The following is a 26,692-nucleotide window of genomic DNA, read 5'->3' on the forward strand; positions in this document are numbered from 1 at the left end:
TGATCCTATAAACGTCTTCCCTCAACCCCATGGCTTGTTCTATTCGCTGACGCCTCCTTGAAAGACCGGGATGTGCCGGCTGCTCTGCTTTTTCGCCGCTGGCCACGTGGTTTCTCCTGCCTCGAAGCAGGGCTGGCTCCATGGGAACGTAGCCTGAGCAGTCGCGGGGTCTCCATTCCCGGAAGGGCTGCGCACTTAGATTAAGGCTCTGTTGTCAGCACCTTGACATTCTCCATCATTCTTCAACAAGAAGTCTCAGGTTTTCATTTTGCCCTGAGCCTCCCAAATTATGTAGCCAGTCCTGTCCCAAAGCCACCAGCATATGTCCTGCTAGTCTATTCTGCTTGTAGCAGCCAGAGATTAAAAAAAAAAAAAAAAAAAAAATCAAATCACGTAGTTCCTCTGTGCACAGCCCTCTAATGGCTTTGCATCTTAATCAGAGTAAAAAAAGAAAAATTAAAAAAAAAACAACATAGTCCTTAAAATGGCCTAAAAGGCCCTACATGATGGGGCCACCATTACCTCAGCCCCTTACTCTTGCCTTTACCGCTGTGCTCCAGGACACACCTAGGGGCGTTTACGCCTGCTGTTCCTTTTGCCCAGCGTGCCCTTCCTCCAGATGCCTACTTGGCTTGTTCCCTCACCCCCTTTAGCTCTTTACTAAAGTCTTTGCCTCCTCCAGGAAGCCTTCCCTGACCACCCCGTATAAAGCAGCAACGCTAAGCACTTCTTGGCCTGTAGCACTCATCACTTCTTACATTGCATAGATTTGCTTATCTGCTGATTGCATGCCTCCCTCTACTAGAACGTAATTCTCATGAGGGTAAGGACTGTTTCAGTGGGGATACCATTGTGTCCCCACTGCCTGGCACTATGCTGCCACCAAGTAACAATGAATGGGTAAAGGTCATGAGAGGGGAGTTATGGCAGGCAGGGAGGGCACCTCAAGGAACATAAGGTGTGGTACAGTGGCTCACGCCTGTATTCCCAGGACTTTGTGAGGCTTAGGCAGGAGAGTCGCTGGAGGCTAGGAGTTAGAAACCAGCCTGGTCAATACAGCAAGCAGTCGCTTCAGAACTTTTCTTTAAAAAAATGAGTGAGGCGTGGTGACACAGGCCTGTAGTCCTAGCTACTCAGGAGGCTGACGCAGAAGGATGGCTTGAGTCCAGGAATTCAAGGTTGCAGTGAGCTATGATCGCATCACTGCACTCCAGCCTGAGTGACAGAGCAAGAACTTGTAACAGAACAAAACAAGTTAGCCAGGCATGGTGACATGTGCCTGTAGTCCTAGCTACTAGGGAGGCTGAGGCAGGAGAATCACGGGAACCCAGGAGTTCAAGGCCACAGTGAGACATGATTGAGACCCTGTCTCTCAAAAATTTTAAATGTTTAAAAAAAAAAAAAAAAAGGAACATGGGCAAGCAGAGAGGCTGGGAGGGGAAGATAGGGCGTGTTGGAGTAGCTCTGTAGGGAATAAAGTCAGAGGGGTAAAGGAGTCACTGAACACAAGGCTGAGCCATGGGGATGCCAAGGACCCTTTCAGGGATCATAGTGGGACAGGATTGAGGGGCCCTGGGGGAGAGAGACTGAAAGGTGGACAAGGGTCACACTGCGCAAGAGCTGATGTGACCCCATCTGTCCCTCCTGCCAGGCGCCCTGGGTGGTGGAGGGCAACCGCCCTCCCAAAGGCTGGCCCCCACGTGGGGAAGTGGAGTTCCGGAATTACTCTGTGCGCTACAGGCCGGGCCTAGACCTGGTGCTGAGAGATCTGAGTCTGCATGTGCAAGCCGGCGAGAAGGTACACGTCGGGTGGGCAGGCCTGCGTGTGTTTGTGCCTGCTGTGCCTTTGCGCCTGAGCGTGCTTTTGCGCCTGTGTGTGCGTTCTCGCCTGTGCGTGCTTTTGCGCCTGCGTGTGCGTCAGTGCCTGCATGTGCGTTCGTGCCTGTGCGTGCATTCTCGCCTGCGTGTGCGTTCGCGCCTGCGTGTGCATCAGTGCCTGCGTGTGCATCAGTGCCTGCGTGTGCATTCGTGCCTGTGCGGGCGTTCGTGCCTGCGTGTGCATCAGTGCCTGCGTGTGCATCAGTGCCTGCGGACGCGGCCACAGCCCTTGTGGGGAGGGTGGGCCTTTTGGGAGAGCAAGTGCTCCAGCCAAATGTCTGCTCGGTCCTGGAGATGCCCCTGTGACATCTCAGCTTCCCCTGAGAACCCTTTCCCTTCCCTGTCCAGGTGGGGATCGTGGGCCGCACCGGGGCTGGCAAGTCCTCCATGACCCTCTGCCTGTTCCGCATCCTGGAGGCGGCAAAGGGTGAAATCCTCATCGACGGCCTCAATGTGGCAGATATCGGCCTCCATGACCTGCGCTCTCAGCTGACCATCATCCCCCAGGTAGGAGCCTGGCAGGGACTGGCCACACTCATCAGCGGCCCTGGAGGCAGGCCCTACCCCGTTGTGTAGCTTGAGGATAGAGGCGAGGACCTGAGTCTCAGAAGCTGTGGAGGGTTAGGAGGAGCAGACAGCAGGGAGCAGAGCCACCAGTGAGCCACCCCAGCCACAGATCTGGAAAGTTCAGATGTACCCTGCCCAATCAGGCCCTGTCCTTTGACCTCCTGGGCCAGCGCATGGGGAAGGACCCCTCCAAAGTCCCCATCCCCTGAGCCGTTCTGTCCTGGTCTCTGCACAGCTCTAATTATATTTCACTTTTTTTTTTATCTCCTCCGTGGTATTTTTTTTCTGCTGAGTAGACACTTTGGAGTCAAGATTAGTGGCTCTGGTTCCTGCTTCAGCAGAGGGCTTCGTGATTGGCAAAGCTGAGGTTTATCTCTCCCCCACAGGCAATTCGCTATCTCTTCCGCCATTGTCTCCTCTGGGGGGCTGGGGACAGAGTGGGAATGCTGCCACCTTTAATCCCTCTCTTCTTCCCTGGACCTGGGGCCCATGGCTCCTTCTAGGGCCTGAGCTGCCTCCCTCTGAGGCCACGCTGTATCCCCAGGACCCCATCCTGTTCTCGGGGACCCTGCGCATGAACCTGGACCCCTTTGGCAGCTACTCAGAGGAGGACATTTGGCGGGCCTTGGAGCTGTCCCACCTGCATGCGTTTGTGAGCTCCCAGCCGGCTGGCCTGGACTTCCAGTGCTCTGAGGGCGGGGAGAATCTCAGGTAAACGCTGGGAATGGAGAGCTCAGGAGCTGCAGCCCTCCCTGGGGAATGCTGGCAAGTGCTGGGAAGCCCAACACCAAATGACACAGAGCTGAGACCAGCCAGGGTATGCACAGGGCCATCCTTTTGTATTGATCGTATTCTGTGTGTCAGGCACGGTGTGCTGCCTCACTGGCTCCTCATGCAAGCCCCAGCGGTGCTCCATGATCCCACTTCACCCATCAGGAAACTGAGGCTCAGAGACGGGAAAGGGCTTGACCTAAGTTGCACAGCTGGGAGGAGGCATGTCTGGAGTTTGAACCAGGTCTGGGAGATTCCACAACCCTTTTCAGTGAGGTTGTGGAGGCTGTTCTTGGGCCAGGGAGCATAGTTCTGGATGGAACCCATGAAGCAGGTGAGAGGAAGCCCTCTCCCCTCCAGAGCTTTCTTACAGCTCCAGATTTTATGTCCCCAGCATTGGAGGGGTCAGTAGTCACCTCTTACTGAGTTTACAGGTTGGAGATACCCATACCTGTGTTAGCTGTGTGATTTGGGGCAAGTTGCTTAACCTCTCTGTGCCTCCTTTTCTTTCACTCTAAAAGGCAGATAATAACAGTCCATACCTCTTTGCATTGTGCTGCCCAATAAAAAACAATGCAAGCCATGCATATGTAACTAACATTTTTTCTCATAGCCATATTTTTTTTTTGAGATGGAGTTTCCCTCTTGTTACCTAGGCTGGAGTGCAATGGGGCGATCTCAGCTCACCACAACCTCCGCCTCCTGGGTTCAAGCAATTCTCCTGCCTTAGCCTCCCGAGTAGCTGGGACTACAGTCGTGTGCCACCACGCCCAGCTAATTTTTTTGTATTTTTAGTAGAGATGGGGTTTCACCATGTTGACCAGGATGGTCTCGATCTCTTGACCTCGTGATCCACCCACCTCGGCCTCCCAAAGTGCTGGGATTACAGGCATGAGCCACTGCGCCCGGCCATAGCCGTACTTTTTAAAAAGGAAAAAGAAACAAGTGAAATAAACTGTAATACTGTATTTTATTTAGCCCAATATATCTAAAATATTATTTTAACACGTCGTTGATATAAAAGTATTGGAAATATTTTGCGTTTTTTCATACGAGTTTGAAATCCAGTGTGCATTTCATATTTACAGAAAGTCTAAATTTGGACTAGTCACATTTCAAGTGCTAATAGCCACATGGGGCCAATGGCTACCTTCTGGACAGAGTAGTTAGGGTCGCTGTGATGTCAGGAAAAGTGCTTTGCTTGGATCCACTCCTGTGACATGTCAGTGATTCCCCTCCTCCCTTCCCTCCCTCTTCTCCTCCACCTCCTCCTCTGCCTCTTCCTCCTCCTCCTCCCTATTTTCATTTTCATATTCAGTCCATACTCATGCACCCTCCCCAGACCTCAAAAACTGAAACAAGCCTGGGTGCAATGGTCATGCCTGTAATCTCAGCACTTTGGGAGGCCAAGGCAGGTGGATCACTTGAGGGCAGGAGTTCTAGACCAGCCTGGCCAACGTGGTGAAACCCCATGTCTACTAAACACACAAAAATTAGCTAGGTGTGGTGGTGGGCGCCTGTAATCCCAGCTATTCCAGAAGCTGAGGCAGGAGAATCGTTGAACCCGGGAGGAGGAGATTGCAGTGAGCCAAGATCTCGCCACTGCACTGTAGCCTGGGCAACAGCATGAGGCTCTGTCTTAAAAAAAAAAAAAAAAAAATTGACATTTGCCCAGCACTTAACAATATTCAAAGCACTCTGGCCTCCACTTTCTCCTCTAATCTTTACTGTGGTCCTGTGGGCCAGAAATGAGGCTCCACGGTTTGAAATGATTCACCATAGCAGTTCAACTGGTAAGGGCACAGCAGGGACTCGGGCTCTGTCCCAGGCCTTTCCTTGCTGGATCAGCCGCCTCCCTCGCCTGGACAACTGGTGGGACTCCCCCGCCACCGAGGCAGCCCTTAAGGCTAAATGTGCATCTTAACTGGCTCTCACTTACATAACCACATCGGGGTGGCTGACAGACAGGCATGGTCTCTCCAGACCCTGTGCCCCTTGACCATCTCTCAATCCAGTCTTCTAACCTGCTTGCGCTCAGCGCTTACCCCAGAGTGTGCCCCATCCCCACACACACCAGGATCAGAGACAGAAATCCACTCCCCTCCTTCCTCACTGATTTTGGAGCTGCTTTAAGTATAACCTGTGCCCTGTGCCAGTTCCACCATAAATCAGCCCTGAGTTCTATCCGGCGGCTCATTCTGCTGCCAAAACCTTCATTAGTTGCGGGAATGGGCCAGGGAGAGCGCCTGGACTTTACACCGGCTGTGGTGACTCACCCCTTTGGGAAGGGCTGAGGTATTTGTCCTTGGATGTGAGGGTGCTGCGGCCTCTGTGGTTGGGGACACAGCCTCGTTTCGTCTGCCGGCTCTGGCTTCCGGGGCAGGAGGCTGAAGGCATGTGTCCTGCCCCTCCTTCACCTCCTCTGTGACCAGACACAAGAAGTCCCCAGGTCTTCCTCTGCTCTGCCCTTTTCTTGTACCCAAAATGGAGCCCTGGCCTGTATTCCCTATGGGGTGGGAGATGACTGCTTGAATTGTGTGATATTAGGCTCAGCAAGATGGCATCATGTGGCCTCTATGCAAATATCTGGGAAGAGCCAGGCAAGCATGTTCTTACTAAGGTGTAAATGACTGATAGAGTGAAGCAGAGAAACATCACGGCACTAGCTGAAAAGCAAGGATGGGGAAGAAAGCACCGAGAGGAGGCCAAGGGTGTCAAGAGCAGACTAGGGATTTCACAATGCCTTTTAGCACTGGTTCATTCCCCAGGGCTCTCATTATCCCAGTGGTGTCCAGACCTCTACTCCATTCCAGGAGGGCTGGTCTGTGGCAGAAACGGGAGAAGTTAGAAAGCCAGCCCTGGGCCCCTGGGACATTGAGGAGGGAAGGAGGCCCAGAGGCAGGTGGGAAGTCCCCATCTGGAAATGCGTGCCTTCTCCATTCCCAGTGTGGGCCAGAGGCAGCTCGTGTGCCTGGCCCGAGCCCTGCTCCGCAAAAGCCGCATCCTGGTTTTGGATGAGGCCACAGCTGCCATCGACCTAGAGACTGACGACCTCATCCAGGCTACCATCCGCACCCAATTTGATACCTGCACTGTCCTGACGATCGCACACCGGCTTAACACTATCATGGACTACACCAGGTAGGACATAGAAACCCAAGCAATGGGGAACCTGGTGGGGCCACCTGGGGCATCAGGAATGGGCAGGGCAGATTAGGGTTATCTGGACAATGGAATGTTCCTGGGATTGCTAGGACATGGTGGGCAGAGCAGAGATTCCCAAGATCTGGACAAGGGGCAGACCACAGCGGGGTGGCCTGGGGTCAGAGGTGGGAAAATGACATTTTCTTTTTTCTTCCTTTCTTTTTTTGAGACAGAGTTTTGCTCTGTAGCCTAGGCTGGAATGCAGTGGCTCACTGCAACCTCTGCCTTCCAGGCTCAAGCGAGTCTTCTGCCTCAGCCTCTCGAGTAGCTGGGATTACAGGCATGCACCACTACACCAGCTAATTTTTGTATTTTTAGTAGAGACGGGGTTCCACCATGTTGGCCAGGCTGGTCTTGAACTCCTGACCTCAAGTGATCTGCCTGCCTCAGCCCCCAGAGTGCTGGGATTACAGGTGTGAGCCACCACATCCGGCCCCCACGATGTCATTTTCTAAGACATGGGAAGGGCACACTGGGCTCCACAGGCACCGTATTTGTGCACAGGCCATCCGCATCCTGCCTGCTCTGTGAGGTGATGTAAGGGGAACTGGAGGCTCCATGCTGAGTCCCGTCTCTTCCTGAGCACCTGCTGGCAGAGTGCCTGCATGTCCCTCACCTCACTGGTGTCTCACAGTCACCCCGGTCATAGATGAAGCAGCAGCTCAGGTGGTAGTGGGACCCTGACAGCACCATGAGGAGCTGAGCCCTGTGGGGAGAGCACTTGCCCCAAATCACACAGTTAATGCAGGTATGGGTATCTCCAACCTGTAGACTCAGTAAGAGGGCTCAGAGTCCCAGGCTGCTGTGTGACCCTGAGCAATTTGCAAAACCTTTCTGAGCCTGTTTCAAATAAAAATGATTCCTCTTGGCATTGTTGGAAAGAGTCAATGAAGGCCAGATATGGTGGCTCATGCCTGTGATCTCAGCACTTTGGGAGGCCCAGAAGGGTGGTTAACTTGGGGTCAGGAGTTTGGTGGTGGCTCACACCTGTAATCCCAGCACTTTGGAAGGCCAAGGCGCACAGATCATTTGAAGTCAGAAGTTCGAGACCAGCCTGGCCAATGTGGTGAAACCCCTTCTCTACTAAAAATACAAAAATTAGCCTGGTGTGGTGGCAGGCGCCTGTAGTCCCAGCTACTCGAGAGGCTGAGGCAGGAGAATCACTTGGACCCGGGAGGCAGAGGTTGCAGTAAGCCAAGGTCATGCCACTGCACTCCAGCCTAGGTGCAGAACGAGACTCTTGTCTCAAAAAAAAAAAAAAAAAAAATCAATGAAATGTATTTAAATGGCAGGTGATCCTGAGAAATGACAGCAGCACCTTGCTCTAATTCTTGCACCAGGCTGTCTAAGGATGAGGGGAAGGGCCGTGCCCTCAGAAGCTTATGGCTTCCTTGTTGAGGCAGACCTCTCCCTCATTGTCCCAGATGTCAAGGTGTGGTGCCAAAGGTCAAGGAGAAAGGGCTGGGTGACCCAGAAGCCTCATGGAAGTCAGTTGGCCCTCACCTGGCAGGCTGGGCTCCCTAGAAACTAGAGGGGAGGAGGAGACAGGAGGCTTGGACAAGTCTCCTTTGAAGGAGTATGGTGGGAATACCCCAACAGGCCTTCATTCACTCAAGAAACACTTGTATGACGGTGGTGTGGGGAGGGTGCCGTGGACAGGGCAATGGGTCAGATCTTGTGTCTCTTGGAAGTGCCCCCATGCAGCCAGCCGTGTCTTGGGAGCCAAGCTGAGAATGACTGATGCTACCCTCTGTCTGTTCCATCCCTCCCCTACCCTCACCCCTGACTCCCATTTAGGACCCCACTGGGAGGAGAAGGGAGGGTGGGTAAGAAGTGTTGAGCCCTGGGTTTGGAGGAGGAACAGGGTTGGGCTGAGAGGACCTGCTCCCAGGGCTGATCAAAAATGGTTCATTCACCAGCAGCCCTAGGGTGGGAGGCTAGGATCGACCTTGGAGGTTGGGAGTTCATTCATTCTAGTGCGACAGGCAGAAATTAATCTAATAATCACGTATAAATAGGGTTCACAGGATGGAAGCAAAGGCCTGTGTGTGCAGGCCAGAGGACGGGAATCCACACAGGGTGGCCAGGGCACCTTCTCCTCTAAGGAAGGGCTGCACCAGCCAGGCCTGAAAGAATGAGTAAGAGTTGGGGGATGGAGGTGGGGAAATAGGGAGGGAGCTGAAAATTGCAGGCAAAGGATGCAACACGTGCCCCAAGGCAGGAGGGTGCAGGAGGCTGGAGAGCATGGGAGGGAGGCAGTGGAACCAAGATGGGGGTGGAGAACAAGCCCCATTATGCTGCACTTTGAGGACCATGGGAGAGCATTCAGGCCTTACTTACCCAAGGGCAATCAAAAGCCACTGAAGACCTTGATTTTGGAGTCAGGGCTGGGGTGGGGGCAGTGGCCAGGCAGTGATGTCACAGACACACTCCTTCCCAGGACACATCTTGGAGCCCAGGAGGCTGAGAATAGAACAAAGTCAGCCCCCTCCCATGAAGGAGCACTTCTCCAGGCTGGGGAGAGGCTTTCCCCTCCCGCTGCACCCTGGTGGAGCCAGCCCAGTGGCCTTGTACCAGGTGCACCCAGTGAGTGGTTGGTTGGAGATTCTAACCCTGGGCCCAGGCCTGGCTGTTTGTGAGCTGGAGACCCACCCAGCAGCAGCAGCAGCAGCAGCAGCAGCAGCAGCAGCAGCCAGATTTGCAGCCCAAGCCCCAGATTCCAGTGTCAGCCTCGCTGCAGCTGGTTTCCTGCCGTGTGCTTTTGTGAGTCGGCACAAAGCAGATGGATGTGCACAGAGCCCAGCACACAGGCCCGTGGCTTCCTGCGCACAGCCTGCTGAAGTCCTGTGACCCCGGCAAGGGGAAGGACTCATTAGGGAAGGTTTTCAGAGCCCCGACTAGCAGAGATGAATAGGACCTTGTGTTTGATCCCAGAAACTGCTTTACTTGCCAGAACTAACAGAATGGCTAAAATAACCAGCCTTGCAAGCATGCACATGTGGTGTGGCAGCTGTGTTGGGTGGGTTGGCATGTTACTGTGGACTTGAGCAAGTACCCAGAAGAGCAGGATTGGATGCTGTGACCAGGTCTGGGCTGATGGAAACCTGACCACTTCTCTCTTTTCTGACTAGGGTCCTGGTCCTGGACAAAGGAGTCGTAGCTGAATTTGATGCTCCAGCCAACCTCATTGCAGCTAGAGGCATCTTCTACGGGATGGCCAGAGACGCTGGACTTGCCTAAAACAGATTCCTGGGATTTCCCCCATCCTTTCCTGGTTTTCATCAGGAAGGAAATGATACCAAGTATGTCCGCAGAATGGACTTGATGGCAAACACTGGGGGCATCTTAGATTTTGCACCTGTAAAGTCCCTCACAGGGTAACTATGCTAAGTGCTTTAGGTGAGGAAGTGAGCCCCAAGAGGTGAATGACATGCCTAAGGTCACAGCTAGTTTGAGGCAGTTAGACTAGTCCCCGGTCTCCCAATTCCCAACCTAGTGTTATTTGCAAACTGCACTGTTTTCAAATAATGATTTTATGCAATGACCTCTGTCCTCCCTCTGATTTTTCATATTTTCTAAAGTTTTTCTTGTTTTTAATAAAAAGCTTTTTCCTACTGGAACAGAAGACTGCTGCCGGGTCAGGCCACCCCTCGGAACTAGTCCTATACTCTGGGGTGCTGCCTGAATCCACTAAAAATAGAGCACTGATTAAATAAAACTACATGGTCAACAGTATGTACACACTAGTCTTTTTGTGCTTGTTCACAACATTTGGGGATTAGGATCTTTGGAGGAGGCCAGGAGGAAGACTTTATACACATGTACATGGTTGTAGTTACCTGAACTTCAGACCCAAGAGCTCTTGGCTGCAAATATTGCCTTCACAGCCAAAATTCCCTGGGTAATTGCCAGCAGTTCCTGTGCTGCTGTGCAGATACTATAAAAAGGTGAGAAAGAAAGGCCCTGAAATCTGACCTGAGGCCTCTTGGGAAAGCTGCTGTGAACACCTCCACGTTCATGCCATCCCTCAATGCCTTAGTCCCTCTCTAGGGACTAAGAAGGGCATGCTGCTTTATTTCCTTGCTCATTTTAAAGTCTATTCCAGACAGTTCTCATAACCAGTGAGGCCTCCAAGTAATTCATTTTCCTCAATCTAGCCAAAGCTGAATGTGTGAGCACAAAGAAGCCGAGAGGCTACCTCTTGCGCAGAGAGAAGCCACCCACAGTCCCAGGCTGGCAGATAAGATGTGAGGGGTGAATTAAGTTTGTTTTCTTGAGCAAGACAACAAAGAGTTTATTTTCTGCAGGTCAGAGTCCACCTGGCAAAGGCCTATTTGGAATGGGTCTCTTCTCCTTGTTCCTAAGTGTTCTGGTCTCCTCTGTCTCACTCTCATTTCCTGTATCTTTGTCTTGGTATGATGTGAGTGGTTGTGGGTGATGCTGGTTTTTTCCCCAACCCTAAATGGTTTGCAGTAGATATGGATGGAGGTGGCTTCTTTGATTGGGCTTTTCTATATGCTCTGGGTCAGCCTGTGCTGCAGGACTATTTGTTAAAGGTTAATCGCATTTTTTTGGCAGGCTGTTTCTGCCCAGGATGTTTATGAGTATAAGGAAGATGACTTCCATCCTTGTGATAAAGCAAGTATGAAAGCACAAATGCCCAAATTATTCTGCCTCTCCTTGGTGCTAAGAAAAGGTCTCTGTTATGCTCTCTGATTTATTAGGCCAATTTGCCTTGACGTCTGCTTTGTGAGGTGCTAGCTGGCCTGAACCAACAGAAAAGCAAACTCATTCAGCATCCTTCTCAGCTAAAGATCTGGAAGTATAAGGCTGTGTTTCCTCTCCTGTCTTGGGAGTTTTCTTCTGAGCTTGTTGAGGCCCTGACAGGTGCTGACAACCCAAAGGAGAGGCTCAGTTGGGTAAAGTAAATAGGATAATCAAAACATGAGGTTAATAGGGGATGACCTCCATCTAACTGGCTCAGCTACTCCTGGGAAATGAAGCTGACTGCTGTGAACTGGAAGGAAAGACGCCACACAAAATATCCATCTCCAGGTGCTACTGACAGGGTATGAGCGGGGATGGAGGAGGCTCAGGTGGACAGAGGGCCCTTCTCATCTTCCTCCAGGGCGTCTGGTCTATGGGACTGTCCAACAATTTGAACCCCCTATGATTAGAACTGTAGTGCTGTTTAGGAAGCCAAAATGAAGGTGTACAGGATTGGTCAGTTAATATTTAATTTTAATAATACTTGTTATGTTTGAACAGTCAGCAATGCACAAAGAGAAAATCTTCCGTGAATGTTTACACACAGTGTGAACACATGCTTTAAATATGCAGTGGGGAAGGAGGGGTGAATTCACAGTTAACAAAGCTAAAAAAAAATCCTTGTTATAAATTACACAAAGCATATAAAAATATTTCTCTGAATGCATAGATTAAGACTTTAAACTCACCTACCAGCAACTGTGCAGTCTTATTCCACTGTGATATGCAGGAGTCAGCTGACCATAGAGGATTTTATAAAGGAGAGACCAGCATAGGGCAGAGCCACATCAGACCCACCTCTCACCAGAGACACCAAGTCACCTCTGTCTCTAAGCTCAGAACATTCCCCACAGCTGCTCCTCTGTAGGCCATCTCCCAGCCAGGGGCCTCCACTGTTCCACTTTAATTAATCTGGACGGCTGAAAGACTTTTAACCCAAGTAATTTAGACATGAATTAATACTGAATTTATTTCCTCTAGGATAGAGCCAGACCTAACTTTATCAGTAAACGGTAACTTTTTTAGAAGCAAAAAAAAAAAAAAAAAAAAAAAAGGTTACTACATCTAGTTAAAATTGCTTTCAATTGGTTGAAACACAAGAGAGGGGCTGGGCACAGTGGCTCACGCCCATAATCCCAGCACTTTGGGAGGCCGAGGCAGGCGGATTGCTTGCGGCCGAGAGTTCAAGACCAGCCTGGCCAACATGGTGAAACCTCGTCTCTACTAAAAATACAGAAATTAGCTGGGCATGGTGGTACATGCTTGTAATCCCAGCTACTGAGAAGGCTGAGGCAGGAGAATCGCTTGAACCCGGTAGTGGAGGTTTCAGTGGGCCAAGATCATGCCACTTGCACTTCACCCTGGGCAAAAGAGTGAGACTCCATCTCAAAAAGAAAAAAAAGAAACATGAGGTTTCTTCTTTAAAGCACTTGAGAGAAAGAGGGTAATAAGTAACCTTCACTCTGCTATGCAAACACTGTACAAGAGTAAGTCACCAGCAGTAATTGGTGGGATACAATTAAGTCACTCAACAGTGATTTCATGAAGTTAGCCTCGAGAAACATCTCAACCTCCTTTCAGCATTTAGGCAGCAGCAGGAGGCCATTATCTTAGCACAACATTTTCTTCCGTTGACATCTTCTGCACGTTCTCACTCAACTGTAGTGTTCTAATAAAATTAAGTTAACACAGTTAGGAAGTTGAGTTTCTTTAGAAACTATAGGCACTATGGGGAAAAAGCTGCTTAAGACAGCAGGGATGCTCTTCAACAGCTGGCTTTGAACCCCTGCTCTCCTGTTTGTCTAAGTGTGCTAGTTCTTATTTCTGAAGTTAAGCTGTTTGTTTCAACAAAACAGTGACTTTTCTTTTAACATTAATGACACTGAAGGAAAGGAAAAGAATCCTTGAATGCATTCTTTTAAAAAATTCCTATGCCATACTCAAGAGTTTAATCCGGTGTTTGTTTCTGTTTTTCAGAACAGTCTGGTAGACTCATACTGGCTTTGTCAAGTGAATTGGTGGTGGTAGTGCGGGGATCAGTAAGTTCAAACAATTTGTTTATAAAAGCAACAGATTTCAGAATTGTGTAAAAATCCTAATAATTTCAAAATAACCTTTATCTTTGATACAAAAATAAAGATGCTAACTCCTTTAGCTCGGTTTCCCACAATAACCTTTAAAATAGCAACAGATTCAGTCTCAAAAATTGCTTTTCATTTGTGGTGGAAAATGAAAGTGGAGACCATGGAACAGCAATATTTGTGCTCTTCTCATAAGATGCAGTTACACACAGACGACTGGAATTGCTTCAGAGTAAAAAAAGTGGGCTGGGTGCAGTGCTCACATCTGTATTCCCAGCATTTTGGGAGGCCAAGGGCAAGAGGATCACTTGCGGCCAGGAGTTTGAGACCAGCCTGGGCCACATAGTGAGACCCTGTCTCTTCAGGGGGCAGGGAAAAAAGCAGTTTCTCTTTTAGAAGGCATCAGAGAGCCCTCTAGCGACCACAAAGGGGAGTTGATGCAGAGATGACTCCAGAGACAGAGAAGCAGTCGTGAATGTTTACAAAGGAAAAAGTGGGGGAGGGAAAGCTCTTTTGGTTAACAGCATATTTACAATTAGGTAACTGTATTCTTAAATACTTTTAACCTGAGTAACATTTATAAATATGTCCTAGGAAACCTCACAGTCACAAGTCACACTAGAATTCATCTGTCCAGTACCTGTGCTTTCCCCAGTTTTCTCTCATCAGTTCACAATGTCAGGAGAGTTGTGAGCATGCAACACCAAGAAAAGCGCATCCCGGCCCTTCAGGTGCACTGTCAACAGGAGTGGCCAGAAATAGGCTCCGCTCTCTCTCAGCTTCTGCTTAGACAACTCTCTTACGTTCTGTACATAAAACACACTGGATATAGAACCTTCAGCTTCTGCCTCTCCAGACCACTTCTCAGCTGTTCAAAGCTTCAAGCAATAGGTTTATTGTGCACCAAGAGGCTTGGAAGAGTGGCACCGCTGCTTGGGGGTCAGGGGCTTCCTACCTTGGCAGAACGATGTTAGTATACACTACGCAGTGGCACCAGAGGCCCTCCTGGGCATCCGAGGCATTTAGATCAATGGCTTGTCCTTGGCCCAGAGGTGATGCACACTGTCATAATACTCAGTGATAAAAGTCCCTGCTGCATTAGTAAGTCAGTTTTGAAGCTCTCCTGTTATAGCAAGGCCTTTCAGTCAGTGTGGATGCAGCATTCCTGAACAGAAAATTGTTTTCACTTATCATCAGAACCAGTTCCAGCTCCTGGAAATCTTGGAGTCGAGCAACATCCTTGTCCTAAAACAAAAATACGTTAAACAGATTAACAGGAGCCACCTGTCTACCTATGTTTGGTGCACTGTATTGATACCAGTGTCTTGGCTCATTTCAAAACCTAGAAGAAAAAAGAAGAAAAAAAATCCCTGTGGCAGGCTAAGTCAGTGATAGTGTAACTAAGGCCCCAGGATGAGGTGGGTTGGAAAGTGGAGGCCCTTAAAAACAGCTCAGCAGGCTGGGCACAGTGGCTCAGGCCTGCAATCCCAACACTCCTCATCTCTAACTCAGGAGTTCGAGACCAGCCTGGCCAATATGGTGAAACCCTCTCTCTACTAAAAATACAAAAATTATCCACGCATGGTGGTGTGCGCCTGCAGTCCCAGCTACTCGGGAGACTGAGGCAGAAGAATGGCTTGAACCTGGGATGTGGAGGTTGCAGTGAGCCAAGATCACACCACTCACTCCAACCTGAGCAACAGAGTGAGACTCTGTCTCAAAAAAAAAAAAAACAGCTCAGTAGCTGCTACAGCATGAGCACATACCTCAAAGGGAGAGGCAATGCAAAGATCACTTCCCCAGATGTCCTAAGAAGCCTGATGTTCAAAAAACCCAGAGATGCACGGAAGACCGCATGTGCATCTATGTGGATTTGCTCCGTAATTTAACTTGGTTCTTCACTTGTAAAACACAAGGCTCACCTAGTAGTGCACTAAGTTAATCCTGACAGATCACTACAGAAACTGAAAATAGGAACACGTGAATGATAATTCAGAAAATTCTCTCTGGTATCAAATTCCAAAATGCCAGTGTTGGCTGGTCTGAATGCAATGGTGTTTACAACTAGTTTGTAAGACAGTACTGAGCCAAACACCAGTTACAGATTTCTTTGTTCCTTCTCCACTCTACTGCTCACTTGACTTGCCTAAAAAAAGCCAGTGTCCTATGGACTCAGTAGAAGGAAATGATTACATTTAGAAAATCACTTTCTATTCTCTGTTTATTCCTTCAACTATGACTCATATAACCAAGGAGAGAGCTAGGTATTTTCCAAATGCAAAAAAGCAGCCATTCATGCTTAACAGACTTTTCTTACCTTTCTTAACAGAGTATTGGGTAACTTTCTAATCTTCTCCACTTGATCTGGATTAACACCCAGCTCACAGCAACATACTCTGAGCAACTCTTGGTAGGTGAGCTCCTGTCGGTCCAGTTCAATTTCAATGAAATCATTTTCTCGAAGAGATGGGTTCTGAATTCTCACCTTCAGTACCAGCTCTAGAAGAAAAGGAGAAATGTTAATGAATAGTTCTGGCACAGCATAGCCCATGTTGTTTAAGATCTTTTCCAGAAGATGTTTACACTTAATCATGCCAAAGATGTGTGCATGATTAACAGACCTGTTTGGTGGGAAAACCAAGTGCAGCCAGCAGGGTTTGCTCAGGCCCAGTTCTGGCTCTGCTGGGGCAGTTTCCTGCATTGTCGTCTGTACTTCTGAGGCTATGGTTCACAAAGTAAGAGCAAGGCAGGGGCAGCTATTCCAACTACGTAGAAGGACAATTTACTTCTGCCACTGGAGCTAAGGAGCCAAAGACTTAAGAACCGGTTTGGATATCAAACTATACATGAACAGGGGAAGGGGAAGAAGGTTGGAAAGAAGGCATGGGCAAGATGTGAGTTACCCTGGAACTTAAAGTTATTTATCAAATATGAAACTCCTTACAGAAAAGACAGTAAAAGAGCCAAATGACAAGCCACTAATAAAAACGAAAGAATAACTTGATTTGAATGTAGCACACCCTCATAAGGAAGGGCGTCTTGGCTCATTATTCATAAGTCTGGGATCTAAGCAATCTGCTCCTTTATTCTGAACCTGGCTGCCAAGACAGCCCGAGTTAAGCACCCATGTACATTTGGCAGTTCTGCTTTGTTCCCTGTATATAAATTCCCTATGGCACTCCAGGTCACCGTTAGCACCTATAGTAGTAACTCCTCAAAAACAGGGAAAAAGGAAAAGTAAGACTAGTTGTACCTATGGTGTTTGATTGGAACTGGAAGAATCAGGATGAACTTGCGGTTTTTAATATTCTCAAAAAGATATACATATAGAAAGACAGATATCTTTCCTGGCTCTGTCCTCTCAGCAGGCCTTGAAGAAATGATATACCTGTAGCAACGAGGACACCTAGTGCCCACATCCTGGTGCTAAATACCATTCTTGGTGGGCCCAAGTAAGAGGCAAGTTTGCTGTGTGTTCTAAATACCATTCTCTACCAAAAAGAACCAGGGCTCCCTGGATAAATGACTGATTCCAGGGTTGAGCAGGAAAAGTTCTGCTATGAGCCTGGAACGCCTTGCTGCACCAGAAAGTAAGGCAGCACTGCAAGAACAATAAAGATGTGTCAAAAAGTGATAAAATACATTTTTTTATAAAAGGGTAGGCATATCTATAGGAAGCAGAACTAGCCTGAAGGGGCTCCCACTGGCCACACCTAGGATAATTTGAATATTTAAAAAATGATAGTAACACGTTATAACCCATTAAATAACGTAAGAATCTACGAGTCAATACTGATATTAATGAAGGAGAAGGGAAAGCCCTTCTTTACAGTAAAATACCAACTAATAAGTAGAGATAGAATTAAGAAAATCATATTCCACAAAAATAATTGGCCTGGACTCTTCAAAAAGATCAAGATAAAAAATGATAAAGGGTGAAGATTCCAGATTAAAGGAAACTAAATGACACGATAACTATGTGCAATGTGTGATCCTGGGCAGGGGGCAGGGGGCAGCGGAGTAGATAGTACAGATAAATATCAATAGTACCGACAGTACATATAGTAGATAAGGGAATACAAAAGGCACTGGTTGGGACAACTAACAAAGTTTAAACATGGACTACAGATTGCAGAACAGCATTACCTCAAGGCTACATTTCTCAAATTTGATCATTTGTACTGTAGTTATATAAGAAAATATCTGGCTGTATGTGGTGGTTCATGCCTATAATCCCAGCACTTTGGGAGGCCGAGGCAGGCAGATCACTTAAGGTCAGGAGTTTGAGATCAGCCTGGCCAACATGGTGAAACCCCATCTCTACTAAAAATATTAAAAAAAATTAGCCGGTATGGTGGTACGCTTCTGTCATCTCAGCTACTTGGCAGGCTGAGGTAGAAGGATCGCCTGAACCCAGGAGGCAGAGGTTGCAGTGAGGCAAAATTGTACCACTGCACTCCAGCACTCCAGCCTTGGTGACAGGGTGAAACTACATCTCAAAAAAAAAAAAAAAAGAAAAGAAAAAAAAGAGAATATCATTGTTTTTAGGAAAGATATTATAATGGAAAGAATACTGAAGTATATCAGGGTAAAAGGGCAAAAGCTAATTTGTGAATCTAAGTAAAGGGAGTTCCTTATACTAGCCATGTAACTTTTCTGTAAGTTTGTAATTATACCCAAAAAATCCTAATTAAATCCCACCCCTCTGGACGCCAACTCCCCTGTTGCAGAGGCTGTTTGCTGATGAGGGGTTACCTTGCATATTAAATGGAAATGCTCCAGTGAAGAAAAATGGCTGGAATGCTGGCGCTGGTCCTGCATATGTCCCATTTTGAGACTCCAGAGACACTGGTGGCTTGGACGGGACAGAAGAAAACAGGGAGCGGCTCTGACTCACTGGTGGCTGACAAACAGGACCTGGTTTTGTGCTTTCTGGTGTTCTGAGTATGGCAGAGGGGGCAGACACATCACCATTCTGAACTAGAGCCAAAGAATTATGGTCCCGGGGAAATGCCCCTAACAGGGGAGGTTCCCCAGGGGGAAGCAGTGGAGGTGAGCCATTTGCAGGGGGTGATGCAGGAGGTGTGGAGGGGCCCCCATTCTGCATCTGGGCTGAGTCCTCTGCTGTGGGTGTGTAGATAAAAGGGAAGGCTGGGTTAGCCAAATAGTTGGGAATAAAGGGCAGTTCTGACTCCTTCTTCAGCTGGGGAAGGTTGTCATCATCGTCATCATCTTCTTCCACTTAAAAAGAAGAAAACAGAACATTTACACAGCCCTTTGAAAATTATCAAAAGAAAGGTGTCTTTCGGAAGTAGTGTCTTTTGGTACATGACAAATATTTTGGTCAGTGTTTATTGCCTCTTCAGGTCAGAAGAAAAAAATAATATTTCAAGGCCGGGCGCGGTGGCTCACGCCTGTAATCCCAGCACTTTGGGAGGCCGAGGCGGGTGGATCACGAGGTCAAGAGATCGAGACCATCCTGGTCAACATGGTGAAACCCCGTCTCCACTAAAAATACAAAAAATTAGCTGGGCAGGGTGGCGCGTGCCTGTAATCCCAGCTACTCAGGAGGCTGAGGCAGAAGAATTGCCTGAACCCAGGAGGCGGAGGTTGCAGTGAGCCAAGATCGCGCCATTGCACTCCAGCCTGGGTAACAAGAGCGAAACTCTGTCTCAAAAATAATAATAATAATAATAATAATAATATTTCATTAGGTTTATGATTATCATTTTTCTCATTATCTTAAATTTTACAAATAATTTTAAAAACCTTACAATGCTGACCTCCTCAGAAACAACCTGGAATTACTATCTTGGCACAGTAATTTGCTTTTAGAAATAGAAAATTGTTGGCCGGGCGCGGTGGCTCAAGCCTGTAATCCCAGCACTTTGGGAGGCCGAGGCGGGTGGATCACGAGGTCAAGAGATCGAGACCATCCTGGTCAACATGGTGAAACCCCGTCTCCACTAAAAATACAAAAAATTAGCTGGGCATGGTGGCGTGTGCCTGTAATCCCAGCTACTCAGGAGGCTGAGGCAGGAGAATTGCCTGAACCCAGGAGGCGGAGGTTGCAGTGAGCCAAGATCGTGCCATTGCACTCCAGCCTGGGTAACAAGAGCGAAATTCCGTCTCAAAAAAAAAAAAAAAAAAAAAAAAAAAAAAAGAAAAAGAAAATTGTTTGACCAGTATTAAGAATGCAGCCATTAATATCGCAAATCTTAAATGCGTCTGACGAAATCAAAAGCTCCCCCAAAACACAGACTCACCTCCCATAATCTTCCTGATTTCTCTCCTTGATGTTAACTGAACCGGCATTTCTCCTTTTGTGGTAAGAATTTCTTTGTCAGCTCCTGATTTTAGCAGGTAAGAGACTACCTGACCATGGTTGCGTTTGCATGCCCAGTGTAAACAAGTCCTGTCCCAAAGAAAAGAATGATTTAAAAAGAGGAGAGGTGATTTGGGATTTCACATTCTAAACATTAGTAAATAACATATATAAGCCTGTTAAGAGTTCAGCTAGAACCAGGTAACCGGGCTGGTAATCTCAACTTTTCACAAAGCAGATGATCAAAATATTTAATATGCTTATATTTTGTTTTTAAATTTCATTTCTGGCGTCTTGGGAAAACTAACTTATCCTAGGAGTTTTCATTTCAATGGCCTCCAGAAGGTAAGCTCACTGGCTGGCTATTACTCTATATTGATAGAGTAATACTCCAGTGATACTGTAGAGTATTACTCTATCAATATCACTCATGAGATCACCTCAGTCTCTTTGAAACATATTTTTATATTGCTATACTCCTTATACTCCTTTTCAGGGACTATGGAAACTCACTTCATATGCCACCTGAAGGTTCAATATGATCAGGCTAATAACCATCTCCCATCTGCAGCTTGCTCTGTCACTTAAGTTATTATTATGACAGCAGATATTCCTGTCTGAATCCCAGTTGCTCACTTTCTTTTTCCTCCTTTTCTTTACTTAACACACACAAAAGATTTCCAAATTTCCATTTTTAAAAGGCTGGCTTCTCTAGTTCTCTCCAGAAGGCTACAAACATATCCTCATCTGCGTAAACATACGGCACTGCACACATACTTTAATTCCTAAGGTATCTAAAAAACATACATCAACATCCAAAATTCTTCAATAGGCTCTAACATATCAAACTCATTTAAGTAAAACTAATCACTCAAAATTGTACACAGAGGAAGCAATTCTGCACACACTGAAGGGCTACTATTTTAATACTGTACAGAAACATAATTAGCACGCCAGCAAAAACTCCATCTTAACAGAAATGAAAGATTCAGAGCAACTAAATCCATCCCTAGGTGCCAAAGCTGAATGCATATTATGGAAGGAAAATACTTTTCCCCCTGTGTTTTGAAATGTCTTCTTTCACCAAATCTATAATTGAACTGAGATAAATATCTTCAGAGCTCTTACAGCCAAATACAGAAATGAAAATTAGAACATATGTTCAGTAGTGAAGGTTAGGTCACTAACCTGGGAAGTATAATTATCTGGAAAGCTTATATAGTTCCAGGAAAAAGCTGATTTGCTTACTTACTAATGGCTTAACATTAGTAACTTACAGAAAGTTAGCAGGTCTGGCTGGCTGGGAGTAATTCCATTAATGTCTCAGAGTGATATTCTACACTATGGTTCATTAGAATTAGATTATCCAGGTTCCTTTAAGGTGTACTCCATGATGCAATGACATAATTATTGCTAATTTGGGAAAAATAAGAATCTTTTTAAGTTTGGGAGAAAAGAGTCTTCCCTGAAGGCAAGAATGTATTTGCTTGGCACATATACATGCTTAATTCATATTTCCTAAATGCGCCAGGCACAGTGGCTCACGCCTATAATCCCAACACTTTGGGAGGCTGAGGCAGGTGGATAACTTGAGGTCAGCAGTTCAAGACCAGCCTGGCTGATAGGGTGAAACCTGTCTCTACTAAAAATACAAAAATTAGCGTGATGGTGCACGTCTGTAATTCCAGCTACTTACGAGGCTAAGGCAGGAGAACTGCTTGAACCCAGGAGGCAGAGGTTACAGTGAGCTGAGATTATACCACTGCACTCCAGCCTGGGCAACAGAGCAAGACTCCACCTCAAAAAAAAAAAAATTACTGCATAAGTAAACTAAGGATAAGGTGGACCTTGCTTGAAGTAGAAGAATCCAATCTATCCTTGATTCTGGCCAAATTGCAACTTTGAGTGTGTTTGTGTGTGGATGTCTGTGGCACAGGCTTAAAAAGTGAACTATTATAATGGTTGAAGGAGGATGAATGAAGCAGGATGTGAAAAAGATGCTCCCTTTTGGAAATAAAATGCTCACTTGGTAGTAATAGATCACTTGTTCATGGCTTGAGAGTAAAGGAAGTAATTTACTGCCAGTGGATCTGAGAGACTCTGGGACAAACCAACTTGCTAAACTATCACCATGTAAAGCAGTGTTAGGTCAACATGGCATGGCCCCCACAGCCTGTACCTTAGTGATCATCATTTACAGTCCACAGCTCTGTGGCTCTGGGCAGCCATAACTCAGAGCCGCAGCAGCCAGGTAATATTTTCAAGTTCTTCATGAAGCATTATCCTTGGTCCTTAAAACCAAGGGTCATGCATGACACTTGATTTACAACTGATGTGGCAGAATGATTAGTAATCAATCTAACTGATAAATTACTCTATCTTTGAACTTCAACTCCTTAAGCTTTACATTTGCAGTCAGAATATCTTATTAGTGTCAGAAACTATTTCAGACCTGAGGCACTGGGTGTCATTCATCAACTGGGCATCACTCATTGGTGCTGAAATTATGGTTACTAAGCAACTAAGGATTGAAAGCAGTCACCATTCTGCTTTTCAATGCAAAAGTGTAAGTTTTTTGGGGGTAACCTTATATTCCATTACCCAGCACATTGCTTCATAGTAACAACAATAGCTAACACAGGTATGCTTTACATGTTGGACACTGTTCTAAAGGCATTACATGTATTAACTTATTTAATCCTCTAAACAGCCCATGAGGTAAATACTACTGTCAACATTCCCCCAATTTTACAGAAGAGGAAACAGTTATCAGCAAATAAATAAGCAAAGCATGCAGTACGCTAGGTGGTGATGAAGTGTGACAGCAACAGTAAAGTAGGAAAGGCGTTAGGGAATGCAAGAGGTGGAGAGGGGCATTGTGCAATTTTAAATTGAGGGGCCAGGAAAAGCCTTGCCAAGAAGGTGACATCTAAACTAAAATCTGAAGGTCATGAGGGAGCAAACCATGTGACATCTGGAGGGAAGGCATTTAGGAGAGTAAGAAGACAAAATGCAAAGATCTTGAATCAGGACTGTGTCTGGTATTCCTGGGAAAGCAAGGAGCCCAGGGGAAAAAGGTAAGCAGAAGGGCAAATCCCATGAGATGAGCACACAGGTAAGGAGGGAAGATGTGGGGACAGGGAGTACAAATTGTAGGACCCTGTAGGCTTCTACTGATACAGGAGCCATTTATGAGCAGAGGGAAATGATCTGACTTATGTTTTAAGTCAGGATCCCTCTGACCACTGTGTTAATTAAGAAGACTGTGATATAATCTTAAGAGCAAGGAGACTAGTTAGAAGGCTACTGCAATAATTCAGGTAAGAGAAACAATGGTGGCTTTGTACCAGAGCTGTAGTAAGAAGTAATCAGATTCTGACTGTATCTGAAGGTGGAACTCACAACATTGGCTGACTGGATGTCAGCTGTGAAAGACAGAAGGCAAGCAGAACGCCAAGGGTTCTGGCCTGAGCACCCCTGAGAGGCTGAAGAGAACTCAGAGGAGCAGGCTTGAGGTGGTAGAGGGATGAGGGGAAACTTGGAATTCAATCTTGGACATGTTGAGTTTGAAGGGCCTATTAGACGCTTCTCCCAATTAAATCTGTAAGAGGCTGAGGCAGTGGCTCACACTTATGATCCCAGCACTTTGGGAGGCCAAGGTGGGCAGATCACCTGAGGTCAGGAGTTTGAGACCAGGCTGGCTAACATGGTGAAACCCCGTTTCTACTAAAAATACAAAAAATTAGCCGGGCATGGTGGCGCACAGCTCTAATTCCAGCTACTCAAAAGGCTGACGCAGAACTGCTTGAACCTGGGAGGCAGAGGTTGCTGTGAGCCGAGATTGTGCCATTGCACTCCAGCTTGGGCAACAAGAGCAAAACTCTGTCTCAAAAAAAATAAAAATACACACACACACACACACACACACACACACACACACACACACACACGAAGCCTCTTCAGGCTACCTCAGCGTCACATGATATTTACGAAACACCTGCTATGGGGCAGACATTGTATTTAGGAGGGTAGAGTCTGGAGTCAGATGCCAGGTTCTTTTTCTGGCTCCACTAGTTATTGTCAATCCTATGATCTTGGGAAGGGGCATTGCGCAAAGTGAAGAAATAACTTAATCTTTCTGGGCCTCAGTTTTTTCATCTGTAAATGGAGAGAACAGTAACTACGTCCCCAAGTAGTTGTGAACGAGCTAACACAGGTACATCACTTAGAACCCCATCTCTGCTACAAAGCAAGTTCAGTAAATGTTAGCTATTTATTTTATGCTTCATCCCATTAAATGCTGACAATACTCTTCTGGAATAAGTAGAAAATTAAGCAACTTGGGCAAAGCCCCATAGCTAGGCAGGAATGGAGAAGAACCCGCAGGAAAGACCAGGCTCCTTCTACACAACACTGCCTCCCAGTGCCAAAACGGTAATTCACAGCTTTGTACCAGAGCAATGCACAGAAAAGGTACATACACAACAGCAAGTCTGCAAAGACCTGTAAACAAAACAGAAAAGCTTGTATCCACTGTTTCTTGGCTTTCTGGACAGCTATCCAGGCTGTTTTCTTTAGGGAAATTAGTTGGACAGGTTTTTTTCTTTTTGTAGACTGGGGTCTTGCTATGTTGCCCAGACTGGTCTCAAACTTCTGGGCTCCAGTGATCCTCCTGTCTTAGCCTCCCAAAGTGCTGGGATAACAGGCGTGAGTCACCATGTCCCACCAGGTAGACAGACTTTTTTTTTTTTTGAGACAGAGTCTCGCTCTGTCGCCAGGCTGGAGTGCAGTGGCAAGATCTCGGCTCACTCCAAGCTCCAACTCCCGGGTTCAAAGTGATTCTCCTGCCTCAACCTCCCAAGTAGCTGGGATTACAGGCACATGCCACCACACCCAGCTAATTTTTATATTTTTAGTAGAGATGGGGTTTCACCATCTTGGCCAGGATGGTCTCGATCTCCTGATCTCGTGATCCGCCTGCCTCAGCCTCCCAAAGTGCTGGGATTACAGGCAAGAGCCACCACGCTTCGCCCAGGTAGATAGACTTTTGAGAGAATTTTGTTCCGGTTCTATCATATTAATAGTGATGTGGCCTAGGGCAAGTTATTCTCTGGGGTTGAGCTTATCTGCACTGTCCCTTTCAGTTCCAAAATGGATGATTCCGCTTAAAAATATATATATAAATTCACTTTAAGCTAGCAAAATATTCTGGCTAAGCATTACTTGAATCAAAATTTTAAATTTTAAATGAAGAGTGTGGAATAATACCACACTCAGTAACTTTAAGTTTTGACCACCAACAATATCTTATGATAAGACTCCTTATTTAACTGGGGAGAATTCAATCTGCAGGCACACATCTAAAGCCTGGGATGACATGTTGTATTTGAAATTGTAATAAGAAAAGAGGCTGGGTATGGTAGGCTCACACCTGTAATCCCAGCACTCTGGGAGTCCAAGGTGGGCGGATCACTTGAGGCCAGGAGTTTCTGGCCCCATCCCTACTAAAAATACCAAAAAAAAAAAAAAAAAAAAAATTAGCTGGTGACACTGGCCAGTATTCCCAGCTACTTGGGAGGCTGAGGCAGGAGGATCACCTGAGCCGGGGAGGTGGAGGTTGCAGTGAGCCAAGATCGTGCCACCGCACTCCAACCTAGGCGACAGAGCAAGACCCTGTCTCAAAATAAAGAGAAGAAAAAGAAAGAAAATAAAGCAAAATACTTAATAGGATAAACAAATGAGCCTTCCCTCAAACAGGCAACTGTAGGCAGCAGCAGCAGCAAATCGGTTGCACTGAAACCATGGAGAAGCAGAATGGTGATTCAAATGTTTCTTTTTTTTTTTCCTGGTCTTGGCTAAGGAAATCGTGCTAGTTTATAAAATTCGCATATGCTCAGTTGCTTATGGTTTTAGCTCTGCAAGATGTGTTCTTCGGAAGCACCTACGGCAAATTAACTCAACACTCTAATTGGGGTGAGCTCCAGCGCACAGCAGCTGAGAATCATAGCCTCCAGCACTGCTCTTCCAACTGAGCCAGGGGGCCAGGGGGAAGCGGGTAGGGCGACAGGGTCCCAGTGGGCGCTGCTCCGGGTGGACCACGTGGGCCGGGATTTGGGCAGGACGCGCTTCTGACCGCACGAGGCATGGGGGCCAGGGCTGGCCTCAAGAGGGCACAATCTCGGAGGCCCGAGGTGGCAGGTGTCGCCATAGCCTGGCGTTCAGAGGCAGCGCTGAGCCCAGGTCGCGGCTGACTGCCCCACGCCTCGGACCGGCTGCCCTGACTCTAGGCCTCCCCCGCTCCCCACTTACCAGCCGTTGACCTCATTTTGGGAGTTCACATCCACCCCGCTCTCCACCAGTTTCTGCACCTCCCGAATGTCCCCTAAGGCCGCGGCCTCCCGCAGCCTCTCCTGCTGCTCCTTCTGCTCTAGGAGGGCGCTCATCTTCCCCTCGGCCCCAGGCCCCCGCCCGGGCCCGCCTGCCCCGCCCCGCCCGGGGCCTATCAGCGCCGCCGCCGTCGCCGCGGTCCGCTCCCGGCCATGGGGAGGGAGCGCAGAGCTCGCCCGCCCAGCTGGCGCAGCCGCCCGCGCCCGTCCCGGGACTTCCGCTCCCTCCCGCGGGCCGCCCCTGCTGCTCTCGGCCTGCAGGCCTAGGCCTCCTCCCGGCCGCACCTCCCGAAGGCCGGCTCCGGGGGACCCTATTCAGTGTGACAACCCTGACCCAGATATTTTCCGTTCCGACCCGGGGCCCCGGCGCCCGGCCTGGCTGTTTATGTAACTGCTGCACAATATTATCTGCCGTGACTCACTGGCTATTTTTAGACCTCCCCACCCCGCAGTTTCAAGGGAGGAGGGCAGACACATGAAAAGAGAAAAAAGCGTCGTTGAGAGCCTGAAAAGCCTTATCCTCTGGTGCAGGTTGTTTACCAGGCATCCAAAATAATCGGTGGGTTCTTTTTGATGGGATGTGGGGGTTTTTTGTTGTTCTTTTTTCCCCAGTTTGGTTGGCTCCTTTTCCTTATCTGAGCCGATTCTTGCCCAGCAGGATGGGGAAATGGGCTTAAAACGATCCTACTATAATACGCCCATTATTACAAAGA

General features: G+C 47.6%; 2 protein-coding genes across 4 annotated transcripts in view; one reads left to right on the top strand and one right to left on the bottom strand.

Annotated features, from left to right (window-relative positions):
• The window catches only part of ABCC3 (ATP binding cassette subfamily C member 3), a 53,891-nt gene extending 43,736 nt beyond the window's left edge, over window positions 1-10,155 (top strand). For 2 of the 3 annotated variants that reach the window (XM_017540165.2, XM_017540166.2), the window contains 5 exons: window positions 1,652-1,798; window positions 2,227-2,385; window positions 2,990-3,156; window positions 6,163-6,357; window positions 9,552-10,155. In XM_017540165.2, the coding sequence (XP_017395654.1) occupies window positions 1,652-1,798; window positions 2,227-2,385; window positions 2,990-3,156; window positions 6,163-6,357; window positions 9,552-9,660 (777 nt within the window). In that variant the 3' untranslated portion in view covers window positions 9,661-10,155. Of the gene's footprint in view, window positions 1-1,651; window positions 1,799-2,226; window positions 2,386-2,989; window positions 3,157-3,301; window positions 3,461-6,162; window positions 6,358-9,551 lie in introns of those variants that run through there. The other variant, XR_005202088.1, reaches the window with a different exon arrangement.
• A 1,485-nt stretch (window positions 10,156-11,640) lies between these two features.
• On the bottom strand, window positions 11,641-26,290 carry ANKRD40 (ankyrin repeat domain 40). The gene is made up of 5 exons (XM_017540168.2): window positions 25,903-26,290; window positions 19,535-19,683; window positions 18,024-18,509; window positions 15,586-15,767; window positions 11,641-14,513 (listed from the first exon to the last, which is right to left on the bottom strand). The coding sequence occupies exons 1-5, from the start codon at window positions 26,034-26,036 to the stop codon at window positions 14,367-14,369; spliced, it is 1,098 nt and encodes a 365-aa protein (XP_017395657.1). The 5' UTR covers window positions 26,037-26,290; the 3' UTR covers window positions 11,641-14,366.
• Window positions 26,291-26,692: the final 402 nt, after the last annotated feature.

Source organism: Cebus imitator, unplaced genomic scaffold (genome assembly GCF_001604975.1).
Source record: "Cebus imitator isolate Cc_AM_T3 unplaced genomic scaffold, Cebus_imitator-1.0 Scaffold123, whole genome shotgun sequence".
NCBI lineage: Eukaryota > Metazoa > Chordata > Mammalia > Primates > Cebidae > Cebus > Cebus imitator.